This window comes from Furipterus horrens, unplaced genomic scaffold (assembly GCF_987537825.1).
Source record: "Furipterus horrens unplaced genomic scaffold, mFurHor1.1.pri manual_scaffold_15, whole genome shotgun sequence".
Lineage (NCBI taxonomy): Eukaryota > Metazoa > Chordata > Mammalia > Chiroptera > Furipteridae > Furipterus > Furipterus horrens.
In genome coordinates this window covers 1,826,279-1,852,633 of record NW_028327185.1, presented here as the reverse complement: position 1 = coordinate 1,852,633, position 26,355 = coordinate 1,826,279, and the positions used below count along the sequence as shown (strand labels likewise).

Here is a 26,355-nt window from a genome sequence, read left to right as displayed (position 1 = left end):
TGTCACTGAGAATCTATTCTCAAAGGGTGGAATTTATTCATTTTTTAAAAAGTGTTCTTTGCATAACCCCTCCATGTTCATTTCCACGACCACACACAATTTGTCTGTCAGCATAAGGGAAGTATGTTATAGCCTGTCTCACTTCTGCTCCGTAACTAGCGAGGGGAAGGCAGTTCTCCCTCGCATCTTCTGCGGCTCAGGGGTCTCTGTGCCTTTCAGAGCATCCCCCGGGTGTTCAGCAAGTTCCCTATCAAGGAGGCTCGGAAACCCTGCAACCAGAACAAGAACCGTTACGTGGACATCCTGCCCTGTGAGTGTCCACCGGGAGCGCGGTTACCATGTGCGGGCGCTGCGTGGTTATCCATTACTGCACTGACCAGTGTTCCTCTTCTTTGGACAGATGACTATAACCGTGTCGAGCTGTCCGAAGTAAATGGAGATGCAGGGTCGAACTACATAAACGCCAGCTACATTGATGTGAGTGAAACGCTAACCGCCGGGTTATTTTGTAGCTTCATCATTTTGTTCTTGATCATTTGCATCCAGGTCCTTCTTGTCTTGGCACAAGTTTGGAAACATTACTAGAGATGCATGGACTTAAGTTGCCCATAACATCTCTGCTCCAAACGACAAAATCACTGATATTGGCAAGAATAGTTACTTATTAAAAAAAATAATAATTAATTAATTTGTTTGTTTATTTAGTTATTTTTAGAGAGGGGAAAGGAGAAAGAGAGGGAGAGAAACATCCCTGTGCGGTTGCCTCTCACTTGCGCCCCCAACTGGGGACCTGACGTGCAACCTAGTCATGTGCTCTGACTGGGAATCGAACCAGCGACACTTGGCTCACAGGCCGATGCTCAATCCACTGAGCCACACCAGCCAGGCAATAGTTACTTTTTATTTGCTGTCAGTACTAAGTGTGGCGTAAGATTTTTCTCCACAAACACAATGATACTAAGAATCAAAATACTCTGTTGCCCAGGCTATTAGACTACATGGTCTATGCAGGTATTTCTCACAAGAGCCCACATTTGTTCCCCTCCACCCCCCGGGTGCTCTCCTTGTACAGGTAGGGACTCAGAGGCTCTGGGTATTTAGTTACCTAGTCCAGCTTCAAGTGGTAACAGTCTGAGCTGGGATTCGGGCCCAGGCCTGCCTGACCCCACACTGCTGGGCTTCCCATACTCAGCATCCGGTTACTCTAGTCATTTAAAAACAAATAAACTGCGCCTGGGAATTTATCCAAAATAGTCAAGAGTGTAATTGACTACAGAATTGTTAAATAAGTTATACATTGCACACATTCTAAAATTTTAAGCAGTATATATTTATAGAGAAACTGGAAAAAATATTCCTCTCACCCCACCCACCATTCGCCCGGTGCCGTCACCTGTCAGCCACGGCCTCGTCCTTACCCGTCTCTGCACAAACACAAAAACTCCCGAATTCATCATTCCCCACTTCATCCAAAAATGGTGATGTAATAGCCACACCGTTCTGACCACGCTTAGTTTACCTGAAACATTTTATGGTCAGTATATATAATATCCTTATAAAGAGCCAGTTTTCTTTAAGGAAAAGCAATTGAAATTAAGGGTATTTTCCCTGTTTGTTCTGATCGACGTGAATACGTGAACCTTCGGTGGGCTAAGTGAACAGGCCCAGTGGTAAGACTGTGTTTGCTAAGCTCAACAGTGTGTTACTTCCCGGGGCTAACCTAACCAGGACCACAGACTGGGCGGCTTAAGACAACAGAAATTTCTTCCTTCATGGCTCTGGAGGCTTGAAGTCCAAGGTCCTGGTGTCAGCAGAAGCATACTCCCTTTGAAGTTTTAATTTTATAAGAATTTCGGTAGTCTCTGGGGAAAAAGCCCTCTATTTTCTATTCAACTGCATATGGTAATTATGCTGCTGATTATACTTAACGTTTCTCCCGCAGAGCTGGGAGCCCCTGAAAGCTGTTCCTCGCTGACTTATTGCAGCTGCTCAATAACTACCCGTGGAATAAATCAGTGTAGGAACCAGGAAGTTACTAGAATCAGTCATGATGTTTTTCTGGCCAGTGTGACTGGATTTCATCTTGTGGCAGAGCGTCTCTCTCTGAAGGGCGTCCCTGATGAGGGAGGCGAATTGAAGGCAGTTGAGATCATTTGGACGAAATCAGCCCAGTAGCATATCTGCCTTTGTAGCCCTTCTTGCCTGGGCAGCAGGAGTGGGGAAAGCAGACCTTTGGGGAGCATAGAATGAATGAGGTTTTATCTCTTCTCTGGAGTGGAGTCTAGGTAGACGTGTGGAGGGCAACCTCAGGATGAGTTATTAAAAGAAATTGAGTCAAAGTCCCCAAAGTCACTGCCTATCCCGTAAGGAGGGGTGAGCCGTGGCAGGAGCTGAGGGGTCATGCCTGTAGAAGGCTATGCCATCACAGAGGAGAAGGAAGTCAGTTTCTGTATTGTTTTGGGGGTCGAGCAAAGACACATGAGGTTGTGACGATGGTTTTTAAATGCCACCTGACATGTTCAGCGCAGGCCAATGCCTGATGATGCGATACCCAAATCCCCCTTCTGATTGCCAATGCCCGCGGCGATCCACGGCCAGGAAAGGGTGTCTCTCCTGCAATTCCTTCCACTCCTGACTGCACACGAAGGAGTGACTGGGTGTCCGGTAAATGACATGTACCTCTGTGTGTGTTTTGAACAGGGTTTCAAAGAGCCCAGGAAATACATCGCTGCACAAGGTAACTACTGCGCTGCCCAGCCCTCTTCTGCAATGTTGCTTTATGGCCCTTTAGAAAACAGGGGTCTGAGTCCGCATCTGTTCGCCTCCCAGGTCCCAGGGATGAGACGGTCGGTGATTTCTGGAGGATGATCTGGGAGCAGAAAGCCACGGTTATCGTCATGGTCACTCGATGTGAAGAAGGAAACAGGGTGAGGACCCAGAAGGTTTCTAGGGTAGAGCAGAGGTTAGGAGGGAGGGCTGAACTGTGTTTCCAAAGCGGCGGGCCAGTGCTTGAGAACAGAAAGAGGTGCTTCTCCTTTTCCATCAGTGTAACACGCGACGGAAATGTTCCATACATGTACCAAAATAAAATCTGCACATATACACCTATGTGTACATGGGAATGAAATTTAAATGTTCCTGCCTACCTGCTGGACTTACATTTGACTCTTAGGTCTTTGCACTACTATTGTAAGTTTAGTGCATTTCTTTTTTTAAGGTTTTATTTACATATTTATAGAGAGAGGGGAGAAGAGGGGGAAGAGAGAGAGAAACATCGATCAGAAACATCGATTGGTTGTCTCTTGTGTACACCCCAACTGGGGATCACACCCACCACCCAGGCATATGCCATGACCAGGAATCGAACCGGCAACCTTTTGCTTCATGGGGTGACGCCCAACTCACTGAGCCACACCGGTCAGGGCGTGTTCAGTACATTTCCATGAGCCAATGTCACAAGTGTTTGTGAATTCTTGTAACGGAACTGACCTTGGGCAGATGGGCGGTCATTCACATAATGTGACTCTAGGAAGCATGAAAGCCTCCCCCCCACCCCAGCCCAAAATGAACCACCGGCAGCAACCACGCTGCTTTGCTGCCCGCTGAGCATGCCCGCCCTCGCTGGGCAGGAACCTGGGAGAGGACCCGCCGCGAGGCAGCAGGAAGCACGTCCCCAGGACACGGGCAGGGAAAACGGAAGCTGGCTCAAGCTCCCATCTCGTGGTGTACATGCTCTTAAGAAAGAATATACAAATATGTTGGGAATTTCCCATGACTAAGTTTCTATTTTAATATTTTTGTTTAAAGAATGCTTAATAACCAAATTCGTTCAAGGGGAAAGCTGGAATGATTGGTGATTTTTCAAACTACAGAACAAGTGTGCGGAATACTGGCCCTCGATGGAAGAAGGCACCCGGGAGTACGGAGACGTCCAGGTGAAGATCAGTGAGCACAAAACCTGCCCCGATTACATCATCCAGAAGTTCAACATCACAAACGTGAGTTTGTCCTAGGACATCATTTTAGTTCTGTACTATTTGTCCCAAAATATGAGTATGGAATATTCAGTGTGTGAGGACTTAACATGTACTTGGGAGAAAGGATGTTTTATGACCTACGGGAGGAAAAGCTGGGTTGGGGGAATAATACTTGCCAGCAGGGTCAGGGGAAGTGATTGGCAAAATAGGGCTTGTCCAGGTCCCATCAGAGCTGGTTATACCGCTGACTCCGAGGCACAGAGAAAGAGTTTGTGAGGCGTGTTGCAGCGATGGCCAACTTACTGAATGGATGATGAAGGGGCCCCCCATCTCAGTGGGTTTCCTACCACTACGGGAAGGCTGTCTATGCACAAGGCACAGCTAGAGACCCCTGCAAAAATTACAACGTTCCGTGCAGGAGAAATACAGTGTTTAACTCAGAAAATGATCGGTGTGGCCTTAGCAAGTAGTTCAGAGGGAGGTCTTCTCACATGTATACGATTCCACTTCTGGAAAGTTCAGAGCAGGCAAATTCACAGGCAGAAGGGTGGTGAGCGATGGGCTGGGACCGACAGGGCAGAGCAGACGTTCAGATGACAGCTAAGAAGTGAGTTTTTTTGCGGGGAGTGGGTCGGAAATGTCCTATAATTAGACAGGGGTGATGATTTTACAACTCTGTCAATATAATAAAACAATTTACACTTTAAATGAATGAATTTTGTGGTATGCAAAGACTATCTTAATAAATCTGTTAAAAATAGAGGTCTTTCCAGACCAGGTTGAAATTTTCTCTGAATTTCACTTTTTGAAGAAGGGTTTTCAGTAATTTACATTGTATTCCCATGGGATCCAGATATACCTTCTGCAATTAAAAAAAAAATGAATTGTGTCTTTATGTCAAGGTCATCTCAGGGTTTTGTGGCCAATCCCTAGTACGAGGGACATGTAGGGGTTAAGGCCAGTCTGGTCACCTTGACCTGTCTAACATCCCTGATCGTAATTAACTTACTTCCTATCAGACAAGTGCAACCAACCAAGTTCTGTTGCTTCTCCCGTTAGCGCAGCGTAGGGGGTTCCCCTTCACACCTGCTCACAGAACCGAGGATTCCACGTCTTCTAGGGGTGCTTTGAAACTGGGCCAAACCTGAGCTGTCGTCTGGGCTGACGGTCCTCAGTTCCATGCACAGCTGACGTTTCTCAGACGAGTGGGCCTAGGAAACAGAGTTTAATCAAGTCACGAGTCAGAGTGTCTTCGTGGGGCAGGCGTCCCGGTGGCTGGCCCCCCGAGCGGAAGTGTCGCAGGCAGCCGTGGACACGGCTTCTCTTCTCACGCGCGCCCCCAGCCCCAGGCCTGAGCGTCCGCTCGTGCCGGCCTGTTTGTCTTTGGCTTGGCGGCGTGGGAGCTGCGAGCAGTTTCAGCAACACTTACGTCCCCCGCCTTGCCTTCCTGGGAAGCAGCTGCCGACGGGTGACCACATGCCCACTGTGCGTGGCAGTGACCGCTACTCGTTAGAGAAGAAAACGTAACCGCGGCTGAAAACGCGTGTGTGCGGGGTTATTGGTCCCTGTCGCCCCTTCCACTCACTTAGGTCAGGTGGTTGGCTTTGATAAAAAAACAAAAACTCAAAGAACGCATGATCTCTCGCTTAGAAAAAAGAGAAGACAGCCCGGAGGGAGGTGACTCACATCCAGTTCACCAGCTGGCCCGACCACGGGGTGCCCGAGGACGCCCACCTGCTCCTCAAGCTGCGGCGCAGGGTGAACGCCTTCAGCAACTTCTTCAGCGGCCCCATCCTGGTGCACTGCAGGTCAGGGGGCCCCCGCCCACCCGCGCGGCTCTCGGTTCGGGACACCCCCCTTTGGCAATGGCTGTACTGGGGACCCTCTCTGGTGGGGAGAGCCTCGTCCTCTTCTCCGCTTCGCCCGCCGTGGCTTTCCCGGGCGCGGCCCCGCCACGCGCGACCGTGACGTCCTGCCGCGTTTCCGTCCGCAGCGCCGGCGTGGGGCGCACGGGCACCTACATCGGCATCGACGCCATGCTGGAGGGGCTGGAGGCCGAGAGCAGGGCGGACGTGTACGGCTACGTGGTCAAGCTGCGGCGGCAGCGCTGCCTGATGGTGCAGGTGGAGGTGCGTGCGCGCGTGGGCGTGGGCGTGGGCGTGGCGGCCCTTCCAGGCTCCTCTCGGTCCCCAGGGCGCGTGAAGGTGGTTTGCGTTTAAGCTGCTGCGCACCAGGCTCAGAGGCGTTTCGCGTGAGCGGCCGAGCGCACAGCGGAAGGAGCGTTCTGGGGCTGGCATGTTGCATTTTTAAAAGTAAATTTATTTTAAAAAGTTCTAGAAAACGCTTCTAAAACTGCGTTCTGTGGAATATAAACTTCCTTTCCTCTCTCTCTGACACGTGAAGTCTGTTACAATGTTATATGCTAGTAATTTGACTTACTGAGTCCACAACAGTCACTAAAGGAAGTAACAGATGTATTTTTTTTTATTGTAAGGAATGAGTAAGAGCTGAGCACTACGCGGTAGATGCTCATCTATTTACCCAACCTTTCTTTTTTTTTCTGGAAAAGAAATCTGTGAACCTTGCTCACCTTCCTAAGAACTATGAGAACCAGCTTCCGGAATATTTAAACATTAGCGATAACTTTTCATTTCCATACAGTCTCCTAATAGGAGCAAAATCGTGGGGCCACGTGATGTATTTAGATGCGATCTTTGACACTGTGAGCGCTCAGCCAATGACCTGCGTTTTCCCTCGACATCTCAGGCGCAGTACATCTTGATCCATCAGGCCCTGGTGGAGTACAACCAGTTTGGAGAGACGGAAGTGAGCTTGTCTGAGTTACACCCCTATCTGTCTAACATGAAGAAGAGGGACCCGCCCAGCGAGCCGTCCCCGCTGGAGGCTGAGTTCCAGGTACTCACCGTGATAATGAGGACGATACTTCCAGGGAACGCTCCCCGAGCGCTGTGTTCCAGGGCTGGGGGAATCACACGGCTCTTCTGTAGCCTTGCTCAAATGTGGAAATCTGATTCTGCAGCCAGTGCTTTTACCCTGTCCTCATTACGCCGGCGTGAAAGGAAGGTTATGAGCAGCAGGAAAGAGCCACAGCTCTGGTCTGCAAGGGCAGCGTAGCATCCCTCCCTGAAACCTCATCTGGTCCTGGGTTGTGAAGGAAAGCGTTAGGGGGGCTTACGGCTCTTCAGGAAGCTGGACTGGCGGGAGCCGAGGGCAGACGCTGAGGGAGAAAGGCGTGTGTCCCCACCCACTTCTGGGGCGATTGCGCTGGAAGCCGCTGCAGAGTGCAGTCACTGTGGTTCTGGGGTGCTGGCATGGTGATCGCCAAATGGCTCTGTTTTGTAATTGTGTGTATTTCGTTCAAACGCATCATGTCCAAAGTACTAAACGCCGGAGCAGTTAAAAGGGGAAATTCAGAGGCAAATGCAAAAGGCGTGAGTGCTGGGAAATAAACACACACGCCACAAAACTCGGTGAAAAACGTGTCTTCGGGGCCCCCAGCCAATACCTCCACTTGCGAAGGAGTTTTCCATCCTCTCTGGTTTTCCGCAGAGACTGCCTACGTACAGAGGCTGGAGAGCGCAGCACACGGGGAAGCAGGACGAAAACAGGAGTAAAAACAGGACCTCTTCCGTCATTCCATGTATGTAGTGTATTTTATTGTATTTTATTTTGTGTGCGTGTGTGTGTCAGATAAACTCCAGGTCTTCTGGATTTGTTTAAGGGAAGACGCACACACAGAAATGATCTTGAATCAACTCTTCCATGTGAGGCTGTTAGCAAAGAACAGTTCGTAGGCTACTTAAAGCTCAGTTAAAGCAAATTCTCTGAACCCCAAACGTTCACAATGGACTTTGGAGGGGAGACTGTACTCAGTGTTTCCTTTCTACCAGCCATTTCCGCATGGGCTGTGGGAAGGAAGCCCCCTCTGAATCCAGGAGGGAACAAAGCCGCTTCCTCTCTGCCAGCTCTGTCTCTCCTTCACGTCACTTCAGGGCAGTTGACAAACAGCAAAGACGACATGCTTTTGTTCCCATTCGGTCTTCTCCTCCTCCCTCCTGATTGCGGGGAGGTTGAAAGTAGGTGAAAAGTACTCTGTGACCGGCCAGTCATTCAGTTTCACAGATCAAAATACGCACGGTGTTTAAGATTTGAATTCTGTAATATTCTGTAAGCGTATTGATAGAACCAGTCTGGGACGGCTATCATTTTACTCAGATTTCTACACTAAAATTAGCCTGGAGAAAATACAACCCCGGCTAATAAGCTAGACAGCCAAATAAATCGATCAGTGCATGGCTGACCTAGTAATTTCTGAAGAATTCTTCATGAATATGAAATTGACAGTGATGTAGCTAATCAGATCATTTGATCCGGTTATTAAATTTCTTTAAATTGAGGAAATGAGGAATTATGGACTAAATTTCTTTTATTAAAGAACAATTTATTGGAGATACTGATTTCATTAAGATGTTAATTAAATATTAATAGAACACAATAGAAAAATAGGTTTTTACCTAAGCATGTATGTTTTAATTTATGTCAAGCAGAATGCTAATCTTCCATGGAACACTAAAGTGTACGTGTCAAAGACCGGATAGCCACATGGGAAGCCAGGATATGTATTTGTGGTTTAATTCTGAGTTGTGTCCCATGAATGTTTCTGGGAAGCCTTTTGGGCCCTTCTTTTCCTTAGAATTCTCTTTCAACATCAGTTCACCCGTAAGAACTGGATTTTATGGAGGCCCTCCTGCCCCGTTGATCAGTACGTGGGCAGAACGCCGTCTGCCGCTCCTACCTTACGTCCTGATCTCCCCATGGCGCCCGGGCAGAGACCCGCTGTTTGGGGGTGGCTGACCCCTGCTGTGTTCCGTGCAGATGACTTCAACAGGGTGCAGCTCAGGCACGAGCTGGACTTCAGCAAGGAGAGCGAGCATGAGTCCGACGCGTCTTCAGACGACGACAGCGACAGCGACGAGACCAGCAGATACATCAACGCCTCTTTCGTGATGGTGGGTGTCCGCGTCCCCAGGGCCCAGGGCCCAGCCCTGCGAGCACGTGCCCACGCCAGGGGGCGCTTCTTAAGTGATTTTACAAAAGAAGGAAGAGTTGGGCCGTGACGATGTGTTCAATTGAACAATGCGCTTTTTTCTTTTTAAAAATGTGTTCTTTTGATTGAATTTATTGGGGCGATATTGGTTAACAAAATTATAGAGGATTCAGTTTTTAATGCTATATTTTAACTTACTGAAAGACTTAAAGATATTTAAATAAAACCTAACAAGTTCATGTGAAATAAGACGATACTATTAGTTGCTATTTGCAACAAATACAACTATAATCGTATTTAGAAAATTAAATTTGAGCTAATACAAGTATTTGAAAATGTTTATACTTACATACCCAATTTGTAAGCAAATCCAAAGTTGCATATTTGTACAGTTAAAAACCCTTCATTCAGTTTATCTGAAATATCAGGTGAGTCTCTGCCACATACACTTTTTTTTCAAGAAACTGAAAATTCAAACAAGAAACCTTTAGTAATTCAGTAAATACTTTTTACATATGTACTAAGTACATGCTAAGTTGGCCTTAGTTCTTTTCCAAACTTTCCTATAACACACATTCATAAAATACTAATTTAGTATTTTTAGACACAGTCAAGCAGAAGCATGATGAAGGTCATCTGAAATGCTTATGCAATTTCCTTTTACAATCATATTAACCTTATTAGGAAAACAAAGGCATTTTTGGAAGGGACAGCTTGTTAGTGTTGTAAGACATGTTTTAAATTAGACTTCACTTTATTCACTGAGCACTGTCATTAACTAGATTAGTGTTTTACACACAGAGAACACATTGTTTCTTGGGCCTACGAATCTTAATATGTTTATGCGACAGCATTGCTGTAACTATTAAGTGGCCGGATTCCAGATGGCACTTTCAGAATCCGCGGCTCTCATCTGTTAGCGCTCCTCACCAAGCCCCACTTTTTTTAGGGTTACTGGAAACCTGAGGTGATGATCGCCGCTCAAGGACCCCTGAAGGAGACCGTCGGGGACTTCTGGCAGATGGTTTTCCAAAGAAAAGTCAAAGTCATTGTCATGCTGTCAGAGCTGGAGAGTGGAGACCAGGTTTGTACCTTCAAGCGCCCTTCACTTCCATCTTTCTGTCATAAAAGACCGTTCACCGTCCGCGGGGGACGCACTTGCTCGCTGCACCCAAGCCTCGCTGACCCCCGTCGTACGGTCACATGTGGTCAGTGGGACTGTCCTCCCTCCACGAGGTGGCCCCCACACCGTGTGTTGGGGCTTGAATCTCCACGCCCCCTGAGCAGCTAAGGCGGGCAAACCCCGGTCACCTTGCTAAAATGACAAACAACAGCCCCGTTTTCCTTATTTTCTTTAATGCAAATGCCAAACTCCTCCATCTAAGAGTTAAGACCCTCGATGACCAGGCCCGTAGCTGTCCTTCCATTTCCCCTGGTGTTCGTTTTCCATGTTTCCCACTCGGACAAGTAGGTTTACTGACGGAATCGTAACACTCCGCTTGCATGTCATCCCGAGCCCTCACTGACCGACACCCCTGGTCTCTAAAGGTGCCCCTGTCCCCACTGTGACCTTCCTCTGCTAGCAAGGCAAGCATTTACCCGAATCCTGCCTTCTCGTGTCCACATAATATTTATTGGTATACACTTTACAGCTGGAGGTCGACCTAGGATCTGACTTGACCTTCTGCTTAATGTGTGTGATGTGTATTTGATTCTTTCCCTCGTCCCCTGAGTCATGCAAATGTCCTCGGCTGTTTAGCACCAAGCGCGTGACCTGACCTGCGCTGAAGCTCATTTAATAAGTAGCCTCGTGAGCGTGTGGTTATATTCCATGCCTTCTCTTTCTCCCCCTTTCTTTTCCAGTCCTCTGCCTTGGACATACAAAGTTCTTTTTTATTTATGCTTTTTTTTTCTTTGAAAAAGAGCCACAGACATGTTTATGTTTGCAGCGATCTTGTCCTTCGTCCCAACTGTAAAAGCTGGGGAACGGGGCGGGGGCGGGGGACGGGCAGGAACGCCTGTCCGGCTCAGCAGCTGGGACGGCGGTCGGAGGAGGACCAGCCGCAGATGGGGCGCGCCTTTGTGGTTCCCTTGCTCTTCCGTCGGACCCTTTAGGCAGATTCTCAGGGAGCTGCTGTGGCGCTGCCCGTGGGCTGGTCACCGGGCCACAGAGACGGGGCTGCAAAGACGCAGAACTTCCCTCCAGGGACCGCGGGGTGGGGGTGGGGGTGGGGTGGTGGGGGACAGAGGCCGAAGCTCCTGCAGGGTCATGGCCACCGCAGCTCAGCCTGGAACTAGTGGAGAGGTGACGACAGGGTGTGGAAGGGAGGACGGACCCTCAGAGACGCACCGCAGAGCTGTCAGAGCTGTTCCTGTCCACAAACTTAAGACAGGTTTTAGAGCTCTACAGGCGGCTTACAGTGTTGGAGCACAGTTAGTCATTTTAGTTTAAGAGAACAGAGGGACCGGACCAGGGCACACAGGGACAGGGCACACGCGTGGGGACCTTGCTGAGCCCCGCTCTCTCTCCCGCAGGAGGCCTGCGCTCAGTACTGGGCAGAGGGGAAGCAGACGTACGGGGACGTGGAAGTGGACCTGAAAGACACCGCCAAGTCTTCCGCGTACACCCTCCGCGTGTTCGAGCTGAGACACTCCAAGGTACGTGGCCCGTCCCGGGGCGTGCGTCTCGGATGGGGACACCCTGGTGTAAAAGCGGCCCTCAGTGACTCCCTGAAAGCGAAGCAGCTATCGCTATGACGCCTGCAGGACAAAACGTTTAAGTGATTTAAACCGAAGTCACTGTGAAGAACACGTGGCTCTCTGGTTCCTCACTGGGCTGACCCTCACCCGAGTCCGTGTCCCCCCACTTCTGGTTTCAGAGGAAGGAGCCGCAGACCGTGCACCAGTACCAGTTCGGGAACTGGAAGGCGGAGGAGCTGCCTGCGGAACCCACGGAGCTGGTGGCGATGATCCAGGCTCTGAGGCAGAAGCTGCTCGCGCGGAACCCCACGGACGGGCACAAGCCCCACAAGAACGTGCCTGTCCTCGTTCACTGCAGGTGGGCGGGGCCAGGCCCGATGTGCGCGGCCACTTAGCCTGGTGGGGGGAAGGCAGGTCCCGGGAGGAGCCTCCCAGGGGTCGGTGACCCTCTCAGTCATGTGCGACTGCGTGACTATTACAGACACACTTACAGTAGCAGCGATTATATCATGGGGCTGTGAGTTCTGAGCACCTGTGTCATGTCCCCTTTGAGTCCCCAGTGCCTAACACTGAACCCGGAATGCCATATGTCCTGAGTAAAGCCACGGCTGAATGGAAGGATGTAAGGACAGGCAGATGGCTATTATGTTTGACTGAAGCGTATCTGCACCAGTCCACTTGGTAGGTAGTAACAGAATCCAGACTGCTGAAGGCTTTGTCTGCAGTAAACACAGGATACGTACTAACTGAAATCTTAGTTCTCAGCAACTTGGATTTGAAACCTACCAGTTGATTTTCTAAACTGACCCAAGAGGCAAAGGTTTTGATGATAAATAATACTTCCTTTTATTAGCGAGCTCGGCAGACCCTTAACTTCCATCAGCGACAGAAGCCTGCATACCCACCTTATTAAGAATATTGCAAGAAGGAGGCACACTCTAAACTGTGGACATAAAATAGCCAAGTAATGAGAAACGTAGAGCCAGTGAAACGCTATAAGAACGTCTCAGAAAGCCTTGTTATTATTCAGAATTGCGTAGTCCAGAGTCGAGCCCGTGGAGACACTTTTCAGCATTTGTTTGCGTTTCCAGAGACAATACTGATGTGGAAAGCAAGCCGAGGTGGAGGGCTCAGACTTTCAGGCAGCACGTGTGTCTCGCGCTGTGGCTGGATGCCCACGACACGTCCCCAGTTAGGCACGACACATAAACTTCGCTGGTGATAGATTCTTTAACCAAGACCTTTAATAGAAGGGAACACACCTCTCACAGGGCCGTAAATCGTCCCCTTGCCCCCTTTTTAATGAATAATTCCACCCGATGCATTTTTCTATGGATGCAAAAGTGTCACCATTTGTAAGAAAGCAGTAGAAAGACAGAAGAGAGAGGGAGAAAAGACACATGGCCTAGGAATTTACAGAATACCAGTTCCAGTAATTTGGGCCTCATCAGCTTCTAGACATGACTTTAATTTCCCTGAATCTTGGGGTCCTCACCCATCAGATTGGCACTATCATAGTTTTCCTGCAACTTCAGATGTAAATAAAAATGCATTATAATCCGTAAAGTACTAAACAGAACAAAAGTATATATTTAAGCCTAAGACAAATATGTTTTAAACTATAGGATTATTATATTTTCCCAAAAGTGTACTTAGCCTACATATTTGGCTCTTAAGAGATCAGAATAAAATAATACAATAATCATGCAGCAAAGAATATACATATTCTGTCTCTTTTTTGACTGTTATTGTACTATTATTTTTTCTATAAAATGTGAAATTATTTTTAAAAATCTCTCCTCCCTTTCATAGAGATGGATCTCAGCAAACAGGAATATTTTGTGCTTTGCTGAATCTCCTGGAAAGTGCAGAGACAGAAGATGTAATAGACGTCTTCCAAGTGGTGAAAGCCCTTCGCAAAGCCAGGCCAGGAATGATCCCTACGTTTGTAAGTGCCTCTCACCTTTGCTTTCAACGTATTTTGTGTTTTTATTTGGACAATTTCTTCTCCCCTCCTCCTCTTCTCTTCTCTCCTATTGACTTCTGTATTCCTCGGTTTTATCTCCCACACTTACATGGTGCTTGACACTGAATTATTATCCATATCAGAGGCCTCATTAGAACTCACCAACAGCTTGCCATGACTGAGCAGGAAGACCATTTATGTAAATGCTTGGGAACGCCCTCATTCCACCCCCTTTCATCTTGTGTCCATGTGTGTGTTTCTAGAAGAACAGCAGCAAGCAGCCAGATCCCCTCGGGGCCCAGGCTTAGACCTGGCCCAAGTGTCTTCCTTTGCATTTAATTTCCTAAGCAAGTCACAAGGCCAGCTCAGGTGCAAGGGCTGGGGACCCAGACTCTTCCTCTTGTCAAGAGGATCTGCTCAGTCACGTGGCACGGAGATGGGGAGATAGGACGATACGTGTGGCGTTTTGGGGTTCAGCCTGCACACACCCTCTGTTAGTGATTGTGACCCCAGGTTAGGTAGTCTGGGGGTTCGTAGCTGGCCACAGCACCAACTCAGCTGCTCACACAAATACATGCAGCTTTTAGTTACTTGACCCTGAGCTTGTGTGTCCTTTCAAAGTGTATTGAGGGCCTGCTGGGTACTCCTGCCATGAAGAGACTCGCTGTTTAGTGTAAAGAAAAGGCAGATATTTATTCAACAACGTGGTGAGTGAAATGACAGAGACATAAGAAGAACGTGAATGAGGACACTTAATTTAACCTGTGGGAATCAGGGTAGGCTTCCTGGAGAAGGGGATGCTGATGCGAGATCATGTGTAGGTTCTAGGCAAGAGATTAAGCACAAAAATTGTCACTGTGGGCCAATTGGCATCATGGGCGAAAGCGTGGGAATGAGACCACACAGACTCCTGTTGGGGACTGAATACCCATCGGGTGAGGCCACTGGTCAGTTCTGAAGTCCTCTGCAGCCCCCCTCTTTAGACCTGTCAGGACAGTGAGCCATTTCAGATGCTCTTTGTACAAAGACATAGAAGACTAGTTCCCTGTCGTCCAAGACTTCTACGAGCTCACACTAGTTCTGCTTAATTCTCATTGGCTAGAAAACTTCCCTTACCCAAGCCTGGCTTCTTTCCTTCCCCAGGAGCAATACCAGTTCCTGTATGACGTCATCGCCAGCACCTATCCTGCCCAGAACGGGCAGGTAAAGAAGAACACCAGTCCGGAAGACAAAATTGAATTTGACAACGAAGTGGACAAAGCCCAACAGGAGGCGAATTGTGTCGGTCCGCTCGGTGCCCCAGAGAAGGCCCAGGAGGGAGGCAAAGGGGAGGGAGATCCCAAACCCGCCCGCGGCCCCGAGGAGCCAGAACCTTCTGCCAACGGCCCCGCCAGCCCAGCCATGACCCAGAGTGCATAGTCACAGACGCGATGGAGTAGCTCAGAACCTTCTATTAAATGTTATTTCTGTTTTTCTACAACTGAGGCGCAAAATAGATAGACCGTGGGTTAATGAGGTGACTTGGGGAGTTCTATTTTTTACTACTGTGGAAAATATTTAAGACCATTTTGTACAGTGTCACACTTACTTTAAAATTTTACCTACCATTCAACACAAATAACCTCTCTGTAATCTTTGCATATGTGTGTGTGTGTGTGTGTGTGTGTGTAAGGGGGGGCGGATTTCAAGTGAATTAAGTGCTCTTGAAAAACTGTGCCTTTTTTCTTTAAGAAGAACATATTTTTACTGGAAGCATTTGCTTAAAGCATCTATTTTATGAAATCGCATGAGACTATCATGCATGTTTCTGGAACCACCGCCAGGTGTCCTCCTTGCTCTGTCCACATACATGTTCCCGGTTCCTATGGGCTCCCGTTGGTTCCTAGTTTACTTTTGGAAATAGACATGAAAGTAGTACGTGTGTGTACAGTTCCTACAAGAAAGGCAACGAAATTAACGTTTGGAAACCTTCTAGTCCATGTGTTAGCATTTAGTGCTGTCTCTTCAAGCCGAGTGAATCTAATTTAAAAAATTCAAGCAAGCCTCTCTTGATGCCTTCCTCTGGTGTTTGCGTTTTGCAACAAGGATTATTCTCTGTATAATATGTGACATTCACTGTTTGATACTTCTGACCCAAAATTACATGTTTGTTAGGACTGAATTTAAGTAAACATCTTTAAACAAATACAATATCTATTAAGTCCATAAAACAAAAAGAGGACCATGCAAATGTACTTGTGCTAAATATTGAAACATAGGAAACAATACAGCTATTTTTATGGAATAAGACATTGATCCGAAGCGTGCGATACTGGGTGTGTGTATTTCCCGTGTTAAGATTTCTGTGAAGTGCTTTCATTGTGAGTTTTTCAGACGCTCAGACTGCTTCTTCCAGAAATTGATATTAATAATCATAATAAACTTTAACCATTATCTTTTCTTGTCCATAAAATAGTGTGTTACATGTTCATAAATGAATTATATAAACACATTATAAAGTTTAGGTTACCCAATCAACATTTGTGGAACAATTTTACAGGTCTCAACTTAAAAAAATTAATAATTGTTTAGGTTCTAGGAAAAAATCAAGGAAATAATATTTTTCAAAAAACAGAGACAACTCCTTTTATGGAACTGTGCACGGCTTAGACGTCAGTCACACTACCCTGCGGCAGGTTTGTTTCCGTGTATCTGCACTCTCCCAACTGACCTTATTATTTTTACCTGCGAAGAGTTTCCGTAGAGTTGACGGGCCGTCCGTACGACGTTCCTGAGTGGTTTTCGATGTCCTCACTAAACACCAGCCGCTGGCCATGGAGCACACGTTCCTCTTGTGTTCGCCTTCCTAATTTTTTATTATACACACAGAATTAGCAATTAATCCTTACATTAGTGCTTAGTACCTTGTTCACACATAATTACAGAGTAAAGCCTGTCCTTGCGACGATCATTTTCACAGTGTAAGCTTCTTAGAACTCGTGCAGTGAAGTTTTCATGCCCATTTCTGCTCTTTTCCTCCTAAAACATTGACTGTGAAGTTCATTATTGCTTAGAACTCACTGGGATCGATCCTCACTTTAACTTACATCGGGGATTTGCTATGAAATGTTTCAGCACTGCATCAGAGCCCGTCGCCCCGCCTCTTACTGCGAAGGCTTCGGACGCCCGACTCCAAGGGCAAAGAGGCCCGCTGAGGCAGGCACAGAGGGCGTGGCTTTCTCTCTCTCCTACAAGTTTTATAACGAGGACGACCCAACAGTTCTGCAAAAAGCCCTTCAAACTTGGGATTTCTTGTGTCCTATTTCAGACGAAAAGATTCTGCTGAGGGTCCACTTTTTACCAGGGCCCTTTGGTAAACCTCTTGTGTTACTTTTTACATTTTCTTTGTTCCGTGCTAATGCAAACAGAGGCTATGCATCCTGTGTTGCTACTTATAAATAAATCTGAGTGTTATTATAATAATGAACATTTACTGAGGCAAAATGGACTTGGCCATCACATCTCCCGTCGCGTGTCTTGCACTGCGGGGAGTCCTCATAGGCAGTAGCTCAGAATAGGTAGCTACCGATGTAAATACTCTATGGAATGTTTTAGCAATGGTTATTTTTACATCATCTTTTAAAATGTGCTTTTTTTTCCTTTTTGTCCTACACGATTCTTTACTTACCGAGGTGCACTCTAATTAAGTGACACACGTCTTTAGTCATCCATCGTCCTTCTAGAAGCTTCTTGACTTGACTCCCTGTCCCATCTTGCAATATTAAGTAATCCTAAATAACTATGTAACCCTCTTGTACAAGTACACTATGAGGGACCACCCTCAGTTCAACATACGAGAAGAATTTGTTTTCCATAGTTGGAGTCAGGCAAATTCCACGCGACAACACGTGTCGGCGATACAGAGGCAGTCAGCCGCAGTCTGAACTTCCAGCGAGTCAATGAACGTGCGTGGTTTCCCCCACGAGTCTCACGTTTCTCCTCTGGGCTCACAGTCAGTTTGAGTTTTAGAAAATGACTTCTTAAAGGAAACGAGTTATTTTTGTAAATAAAACATGCCCTTGGCAGTTTCCTCTCTCTTTAAAGTAGCATTAAATCATGGAAGTCAAATTTCTCTTTGATGAGAGTCAGTGGGAAATAAGCTCTTCTTTCAAGAGGTAGCAAAATATTTGTGCACAATTTAAATGCAGGAAGTTTAGAAAGGTCAAAATCAGTCAAATCAACGAGGGTCGTCAAATCAATCAAGCTCACTAGTTCCTCGCTACAGATTTTTATCGTGCGTTTTAATTCAGTCTCTCTAGTCATTCAGGGAACAAATTAAATCCAGTAATAAAACCAACATTACACACATGCGATTTCAAGGAGGAGATTAATTTTATCTGGCATTGCAAGGTAACACACGTGGTAGGCTATTGGTTGTGTAATGCAATTCTGTGGAGATTTACAGAGAAGAGAGCTTCCCGGGAATATTCTCAGACATTTGCGTTCTGCGATTTAGGGAGCAGTGGATATTATTATAAGCAAAGGACATGTTGATATTAAGTTTCCTACAAAAGAAAATGGGAACCAAAGAAGCGGAGCTGGCTGTGGCCTCGGGGAACGCGCCTGTGCCGCCCACGAGCTTCCTCCCTGCCTCCAGGCCTGACTGCAAACCCCTGTCCGCCTGCCCGGCCGCTGCCCGCAGCTGAGCCCCGTTACCAGCTTTCTTCCACCTCCACCCCCATCCACGACCACAGCTCTCCGACAGGGGAGGGGGCACGAGGGCTGTGACCTGCGAGGGCTACAGGGACTCTAGAGCAAGACCAACCCCAAGGGCTGTGGGCTTAGAACCCGCAGAAGACCGGCTCCGTCCCAGGCGGGGGCTGTTCTCACCTTGGGGAACCCCGGCCTCACGCCCCGCCCCCGCGCTAGGCAGCGGACGCCCATATAAGGAAACAACATGGCCGACGGGGCTCTTCCGAGAAGTCTCCGCCCCTTTCCCGGAAAAGTCCTGGGTGCCCCTCCCCTTCGTGAATGCCCCGCCCCCCAATTAAATGAGCCTCCTTGAACGAAGCGAGCCCCGCGCGGGAGGGGCCGCCTGCCTGCGGAGCAGCGCGCTCCGTCCCGCTTCGCTGAGTGACTCGCTTGTCCCGTGAACGCGCGCGGGCTCGCTCCTCCGCTCCCTCCCGTCCCGAGCCCGGAACTCCCAGTGGGTTGTAGGCATTTGGGTCCGGGGCCTACAGCAATCGCACACTCGGTCCTGAACTTGAGGCAGAACCTCCGGCTGGTGACCAGGTTGTTTTCACTTTCTAAATGGGGCTCCTTCACTGTCCTTCCTTGGCGCTCTTCCGAACTTGATTCATCTCCATAGCTGCTCCTTGTATCAAAAGCCATTGCCACCCACACCCACACACAATGCGCTGCCTACGTTTTTTATGCATTTGACACTACATTTTTCTCCTTCTATAGGCTCACATTTCCTCTCGTCTCAGAAGAGGTTTTCCTACACTTTATCAGGCCAAACTCTTCCTCTGTAACCCTTAGATTTTTAAGTTAACTATCGTTTTGCCAAACAAACCCATTCTTATTATATAAAAGCAAGCAATACAGAAAAGCACCGATTAAAAAGTAATAAACCATCCCAAGTCCAATAGGAAATGGTCAGAGGAGTAGACATTCAGGAGCTGAGGACCAGGAAAGACCCTAAGTTCGTGAGAGACGCGACTTGGGGCCCCGTGGCTATGACAGCTCTGGGGGGGGAGGGGGATGGACACACAAGAGCGTGTTCACACCCCGTTGTCCAGGCTGCAGGGCAAGCAACGGCTCCTGGGGCTTCACCGGAACAAAACCACCGGGCAGCGGGCCATGCGACGCTGGTTGCTGGATTTACATGTCCGCTTTCACCTGGAAACCTCACCTCTCGGGATTTACCCTCCAGAAATTTCTGCTGTTACCAAATGCCCTGCGCACAAATTACTTTTTGCGTCCTTCCTTGAAATTGGAAATTACTGGAGGCAACCCAGCCTGCACTGGTGGGATAACTTATGTATCTGGTTTTGCAGTCAAGAGACCCCAACGTTTCTCAGTACTGACAGTATTGAAATCACGAGCGCTGCCGGCTTCCCGGAACCGAAATGACCAAGGTGCCGATGGTCATGACCCAGATGGCAGGGGGCGTCTTGTGCAAGGGGGGCCGTGAGCAGCAGAAGAATGACTGACTCGGCGCCTCAGGGAACTTGGTCACCCTTCACCGCCACAGCCTGTGAATGAATGCAGTGGCCTCCTCCTAGTAGTAGCTGTGGGTGGGTCGGGGGGGGCGGGGGTGCCTTTGGATCATGAGCTTAGCCTTTCCCGTTCCTTGGTGGTCCAAGGTGAGCTTTCGGCTCCACGTGACCGAACTCCATCTCCTTCTGTGGACGGGAACCGCCCTGCGCAGGTGGATCTCGGTTTGGGGACCCGACAGGAGCGGTCGGTAACAAAATGTTTTCCTATTGGCTTCTGGATAAATAAACAAGGTTCTTCTCCAAAGCAATGCGATGTGCTTCTTCCTCTCCTCTCTCTCTCCCCCATCTCACCCTGCTGTATGTGTGTGTGTGTGTGTGTGTGGCAATTTCCTTTCTTTGCGTGTTGAACCTCCAAATTCCCTAATTTTCTTATAGTTACTCTGCTATTTTTTAACTCGCTGTTATTTTGGTCTTCTCTCCAAGAGGCTATATTTATATATTTTAATCTTACATTGACTGGTTCCCTCAAAAATATAATTTACAAAATTCTTCTTTATTCATTCTCAGGCTCTTCATGTTTAGTCCCATCAATCACATGGTGATTAACAGCCATGTGGGAACTCCAGGCTGCGGTCATACACTTGCTCGATGAAAATGCCTTTCACCAACTATTTAAAACATCCTGGAAGAAGAGTCAAAATTCTCTGAGTTGGAGTTCTGACCTCAGTCATTTATCATCTAAAATGTCAGAGGAAGTAAGCCTCCAGAATGTTCCCTGGGAAACAAATCTCGCAAGCCAAGTGACTATTCTGTCCCTGGCTTTATGAGAAATGGAACATTTTTTTATATGTAAGTTTTTTTTTTAAGTTTTAAATAAGTTTTATAAGATTTTGTAAGATTTATGTAAGTATGTAAGCTTTATATGCAACATAAATGAATCCAGTGGGGATTGTATGCCAGGGTGAAAAAGCCAGATAAATAAGTTATCCAATTAATTTACCCTTTTTTATTACCCTAAATGGAATGTTCATTTATCAGTGAAACAAAATATAAATATTCAGTATTTAAATCTGGGCTTTCTCTTTATATACAAATTTCGGATTTCTCAAACTCCAACTTTTTTCTTTGAATAAGGATACATTATTAACTTTTAAAACATTTTTTAAAGTTAATTCTATGGAAATAAATAGCTCTCTTGGCAAAAGAAAAAAAATCTGTGAAGACTAGATTTTCAGCCCAGGACACTTTTTCATCCCAAATATATATTCCCTTCCTGCATAAGTGCTGGATAAAAAAAAAATTTGATAAAATGTAGGTTTTATTTTACTGACTTATGCTTAAATTTTATTATTCAGTAACAGAACAGTCCACTTCAGGGCAACGACTCCTTTCTCTGGGACGATTGTATTATACTGAGGCCCTGGCTGGTTTAGCTCAGTGGATTGAGCGTCGGCCTGCGAGCTAAGTGTCGCTGGTTCGATCTTCCAGTCAGGGCACATCAGAGAAGGAAAACTCTGACTCCAAAAAACCTCCGCTGCCTTGCGGCATACCTCTTCAGGGGAAAGGCTAAGGGAGTAAACCCCGACAGAAAATCCGGAGCCGGAGTCCCTAAGGCGGTTTGACGTTGTAGTCAACACCGGCAACTCCTGCGGCGCACCTGAAGCCAAGCTGTATTGACTCCGTCTTTCCCTTGGACCCTTCAGCTGCGAAGAGAGGGGGGGTCTGCTGCGTGGGCAACAGCAGACCCTCCATATCACCCTGCCCAGGCTCTGTAGCTTCAGCTCCACTGGAGAGGACACTCCAGCGTCATCGCAAGATGTCGATTCAATACGGGAGGAGACAGATACCGTGTCACTCCCGAGTCGGACTGCACAGCCATTCTCGGCGGTGCAGATAGACTCTAAAGAAGCTACACCATCGTCTCTCGAGACGGACGGCTGCCGACGATTTCTGCAGAGATGTCTGAGCGTCTCTCCTCACCTTAGTGCAGAACGTGGAATGACCACCAGGGTGTGCTAAACCCTTGGCAATGGATTTATTTAGATTGGGGGGGAGGGGTGTACTTCTAAATGTAACAACTTATATGCCTATTATGCCAATAAAGTATGTAGTCTATACATGCTTGCATTACAGATTTTCACATGCGTGCTGATATTTTATGCATGATTACTAAGAATGGGGCTACCGGGATAAATCAATTATGTTCCTTCTGTGGAAAAAGGATTATTTTCCCAGGCCAGCATTTCAAAGTGGACCAGCCTGAGATTTGCACTTATTCACGGTAGAAATCCACTTCTAGCTCCGACAGCAGGAGCCCCTGGCTGGGAGGGCCGTTTAGGGTCCGAGCTTCTATCTGTGGGCCTCCGATCTTTACAAGTTTCCCCTGTATCCATCCCACAGACCACGGGCCCCTTTCCAGTCAAAACTGTGTAGGGAGCTCCCCATTGGGTCGTGCGTCTCTTTGCCCCTGACTGAGAACCATGCGACGGATGGTGATGAATCCCACAGACGCAGAAATACATCCACGGAGGCCCGTCTGTACCGTGCGCTTCGGCCTCCTCGGGTGACGCGCAACCAGGCGTCTTCTCTGCCGAAGCAACGCGACGCTTTCCAGCCGGGAGGACTGGGTTCGTGCCCAGGGAAGTCTGTCATCCCGGCACGCTCTTGGGGCGGCCTTTGAAACAAAGGAGTTGAGCAGAACTCAACCGTGAAATACGATGGCAAACTAGGTACCTGTTTAATAAAGTTTTGAGAAAACTACGTGTGTGCACAAGTCTAGGGGTGCTTTAAGGTTTTACAAAAATTGTACAACCGTAGTCCCTACTGGAAATAATTTTTGCCTTTATAAGGTGTGGTCTTGCTTTTATACATTTCTTTCCTTGGGCTCCAATCTGCTGGGTGGATCCTCTTTAGAGGCTCTGCTTCTAAAAATGTTTGGCTCCCAGGTCTTCCCAGAACTACTCAAGAGCTGGGGTTTGCAAACTCGAGTATCTCCCGAGGTTAAGGAAGCAACAGCAGCGAGTGAGAGAGGGCTGCTAAAACAGGGGGTGCTGGCTGCGTCCCAAACGTGGACAACGCACGCGCGCCCCGAACGCTCTCAGGCTCGGTTATTGTAAAAGGAGGCTCAGGCCTGCCAAACACCGGGAGCCCGGACACCTGTCCTACCTGCGTGGCATTTTGGAGTCCCCTTTGCACTGAAAGACGCCGCTGCCGGTGGTCTACTGGGGTCTCCCCCGCTCGCCGGCCTGCTCATCTGCATTGCCCATGGTCAGTCCTACACGCTGAAGACGAGGAGGAGAGGGTGTCTCCCTTTCCATCTGGAGAAACAACGACTCCTTTTGCTTCATTATCCTTTGCACCTGCAATATCACTTTAGTCTGTGTGGGACTCAGTTTCCCTGTACAGCCCTTCCCAGGTCTTCCTATTTAACTCTGATGGTTGCGTATATTCATTTATTTCACTGTGTGGCTGTCCGCCTCTGGGGGATAATCGCCTCAGGGGACCTCAAACCATCCCTAAGGCAAAGCCAGGCGAGCTGCATGCCTTTGTGGCCCTCGCCACTGGCCCCAGGGCCCGCCCAGGTCGGGGTGCTGAAGCTTTAAGCACCGTGACGCTGGTCCTCCGCAGGGCTTAGAGGCCTCATGCCGGAGCTGCAACCTCTCTGTCAGGTAGGGCGAGGGCCGCAGGGTCTGGCCGGGTCCTACCAAACGCGGTTCTTGCTGAATGCTAAAACGTGCCGCCGTAGTTTGCAGCCACGGCCGCCCCTCGATGAGCTCGGCTGGAACCGCGGCAGGTAAGGGGGGCCCGCTGCAGAGGAGCCATCAGTGTGTGGTTGGTCAGAGCGCACCTAAGACACGCAAAACCTCTCTTCCCAAGACAGCCTTGGGTGTGGACCCCCGCCTCCTTTCCCCGCTGCAGGTCCATTAAACCGGCGAGGACAGCCACGTCTTCCTGCACGCAGTGCCCCAGGCAGCAAATGCCTGGCGCTCGGTGACACTCCTCCCAGCGTACCTTTGAACTAATACTCTAAGTCATCGGTGCTCACGAGGAAGGCGAGCCCTGCCTGACGAGAGGGAGCGTGGCTCCTCCGCCCCGCGGTCGAGGATCCGTGTGGTCTGCAGACCGTCTTCACAGGGCCCATCTGGCTGTCCTCAGGGTCCATCCAGCTGTCCTCAGGGCCCATCCAGCTGTCCTCAGGGTCCATCCAGCTGTCCTCAGACTCCCCATCCTGTGCCCGGGGCCCCTTCGGTTTAGAGAGCCCAACGATGCAGACTGTGTGTTACAGCCTGTGGCCTCGGCCCTGGGGCCGCAAGAGGAACATGTCCCAGAGACAGAGACCCTTTTCTTGCCCCCTTTCCCTGGCCTCGTGCCAAGGAACCAAATGGCCTTGCTTTTTGTACGTGTGCATTTTCTCTCTGGCAAAGCGCTGCTGTCCCCAGAGAGGGGAGCTCTTTTATCGACTCTGAAGTTTTCCCGGAGGTGCCCTCCACGACTGCCATGTGGAGCCAGGTGCCCTCACGGCTGGGATTTCGCACCATTCGCTCAGGTGTGTTTGTAACCTCTGACCTGCCGCTGACGGTGTCCTTTGCCCTCCTGTCCCTTTGCTGAGCTCGCTCAGGTGGCCGCCTGCCTCTGCCCTGGAGGACACTCACTCGCATCCTAACGTTTAGATGCCCGACTTCCGCGTCCCCTTGTGCTGACCTTGCTCTCATTTTGACGCGTGCCTGTCCTCCGGGAGCATCTCCCTGGGGCCCACCTGACCCCTTTCTTCCTGGACGATCCTTTACCACTTCCTGGTTTTCCAGAAAGTCTCGGCAACTGCCTTGAACTTTACCCAGGTTTCCCCAACAGCTATCCGTGGAGCATTTAAATAAATGAACATAGAGTTCTGCTCTCTGTCCCACGTGAATTTTCTTCTGAGAAAACAATTTCTGCTTAAGGTAAAGGTCACACCCTGCTCTCCTTCCAGCTGCATCACCCCCGTTTCAGCTGTTAGGAACCAGCACTTGCTGATGCTTCTCACTGTCTTCTCTCTAACGGGGGGGCTGTGGGGGGCACAGGAGCTCCTGTCTCCGGCTTCCCTGCCTAGTGAGAGGCATTTAATGTGAAGCCTTTTGTGATGGAGAAATCAGTCAGGTGGCATGAGAGTGATTCAGTCATGGAAAACACAGGGGATTCTACCTTATTTTATAAATATATTTATATATAAAAATATATTTAAAGATTTTTATTTATTTACTTTTAGAGAGAGGGGAAGGGAGGGAGCGGGTCATTGATCAGTTGCTCCTGCTCACCCCCAACTGCGGACCTGGCCCCCAACCCAGGCCTGTGCCCTGACTGGGAATCGAACCGGTGACCTTTCGGTTTGCAGGACGATGCCCAACCCACTGAGCCACACCAGCCGGGGCAGATGTATATATTTTTACAGGAGAGTAAAAGTGTCCTATTTCCTTCAGAAAGCGCTGTATAGACATAAGAGACCACAAAAAAGAGGCAGAGCACCGTAAGCCCTTGGTTGTAGTTTTTACTGGATGGACGTCCCCGTTGTACCTGCCACGATGTCCTTTCTCTCCAACGGCGGCTGGTGCATCCGCTGAGTCTCAGGGGGACTGCCTGACCTCACCTCTCCCCTCCGGCTAAAAACAGACTTACTTAACTCTCTATGCAGATTTTCTCTGTTTTTTCCTAAGGAGGGCGTGGATTCGCTTTTCCAACACCCCCCCCCCGCCCCCCACAAAAGAATGAAACTCCACAAAGAGACTCAGCTGGGGAACAAAGCCTATTGTTTTCCTTCTTTCAGAACTCAAACTAATTAGCTGGATGACACCGAGTTCAATATATCCCTCTAACGAGTGAAATACCCTGCGTACAGAATGGGTTTAGATGTCTCTCCTCCCCGGGTTTATTTAAGGTTCTTTGGCAGGGACTTGGGCTGGAACAGGCAGCTTCTTGGATGCTTTCTCCTTGTTACTTGACACCTATTGGCTTTCCTCTCGCTGAGGAATTCCGTGAATAGAAGGGAGGAGAGGCCATGTGACTGGCGCTCGGGGCAGCTGGGTCCCGGCACAGCGGGGTGGGCAGGGGTAGGGGCTGCAGAGGCTCTTGGCTGCGCCCTGGAGATGCATTGAGCAACATCCTCTCTTAGAAGGACAAGGCCAGGTCCTTCAGAGCCCGGGTCGCCATGGGAGCTGCAGGACAGGCTCCTGCATCCTTGGCGGCTGCAGACGCGGCCCAGGTGAGGTCCCCGCCCTGGGACGTTGCGTCTTGCTCTACCAACACTGGCTGTGAGCTGGGGGAAGCCGCGGGCTGTTCCACCTTCATGCCTCCACCTCTCAGGCCAGGGTGGGTACTGACAAGCTCCCGTGGGTTCCAGGCACAGCCCTGAGCACCGTGTCCAGCACTTGAGCTTCCTCACACGATGCTAAATGGAAAGGCAGCCGGCCC

General features: G+C 48.8%; 1 protein-coding gene across 1 annotated transcript in view; it reads left to right on the top strand.

Annotated features, from left to right (window-relative positions):
• PTPRC (protein tyrosine phosphatase receptor type C) overlaps nucleotides 1-15,289 on the top strand; it is a 39,892-nt gene extending 24,603 nt beyond the window's left edge. The window contains exons 16-30 of the mRNA XM_090263484.1: nucleotides 220-310; nucleotides 401-477; nucleotides 2,701-2,737; nucleotides 2,830-2,927; nucleotides 3,873-3,998; nucleotides 5,628-5,785; nucleotides 5,971-6,106; nucleotides 6,744-6,893; nucleotides 7,548-7,638; nucleotides 8,874-9,007; nucleotides 9,995-10,129; nucleotides 11,581-11,703; nucleotides 11,925-12,103; nucleotides 13,558-13,693; nucleotides 14,855-15,289. Of these exons, the coding sequence (XP_090119610.1) occupies nucleotides 220-310; nucleotides 401-477; nucleotides 2,701-2,737; nucleotides 2,830-2,927; nucleotides 3,873-3,998; nucleotides 5,628-5,785; nucleotides 5,971-6,106; nucleotides 6,744-6,893; nucleotides 7,548-7,638; nucleotides 8,874-9,007; nucleotides 9,995-10,129; nucleotides 11,581-11,703; nucleotides 11,925-12,103; nucleotides 13,558-13,693; nucleotides 14,855-15,130 (1,947 nt within the window). The 3' untranslated portion in view covers nucleotides 15,131-15,289. The remainder of the gene's footprint in view (nucleotides 1-219; nucleotides 311-400; nucleotides 478-2,700; nucleotides 2,738-2,829; nucleotides 2,928-3,872; nucleotides 3,999-5,627; nucleotides 5,786-5,970; nucleotides 6,107-6,743; nucleotides 6,894-7,547; nucleotides 7,639-8,873; nucleotides 9,008-9,994; nucleotides 10,130-11,580; nucleotides 11,704-11,924; nucleotides 12,104-13,557; nucleotides 13,694-14,854) is intronic.
• The last annotated feature ends 11,066 nt before the right edge of the window (nucleotides 15,290-26,355 follow it).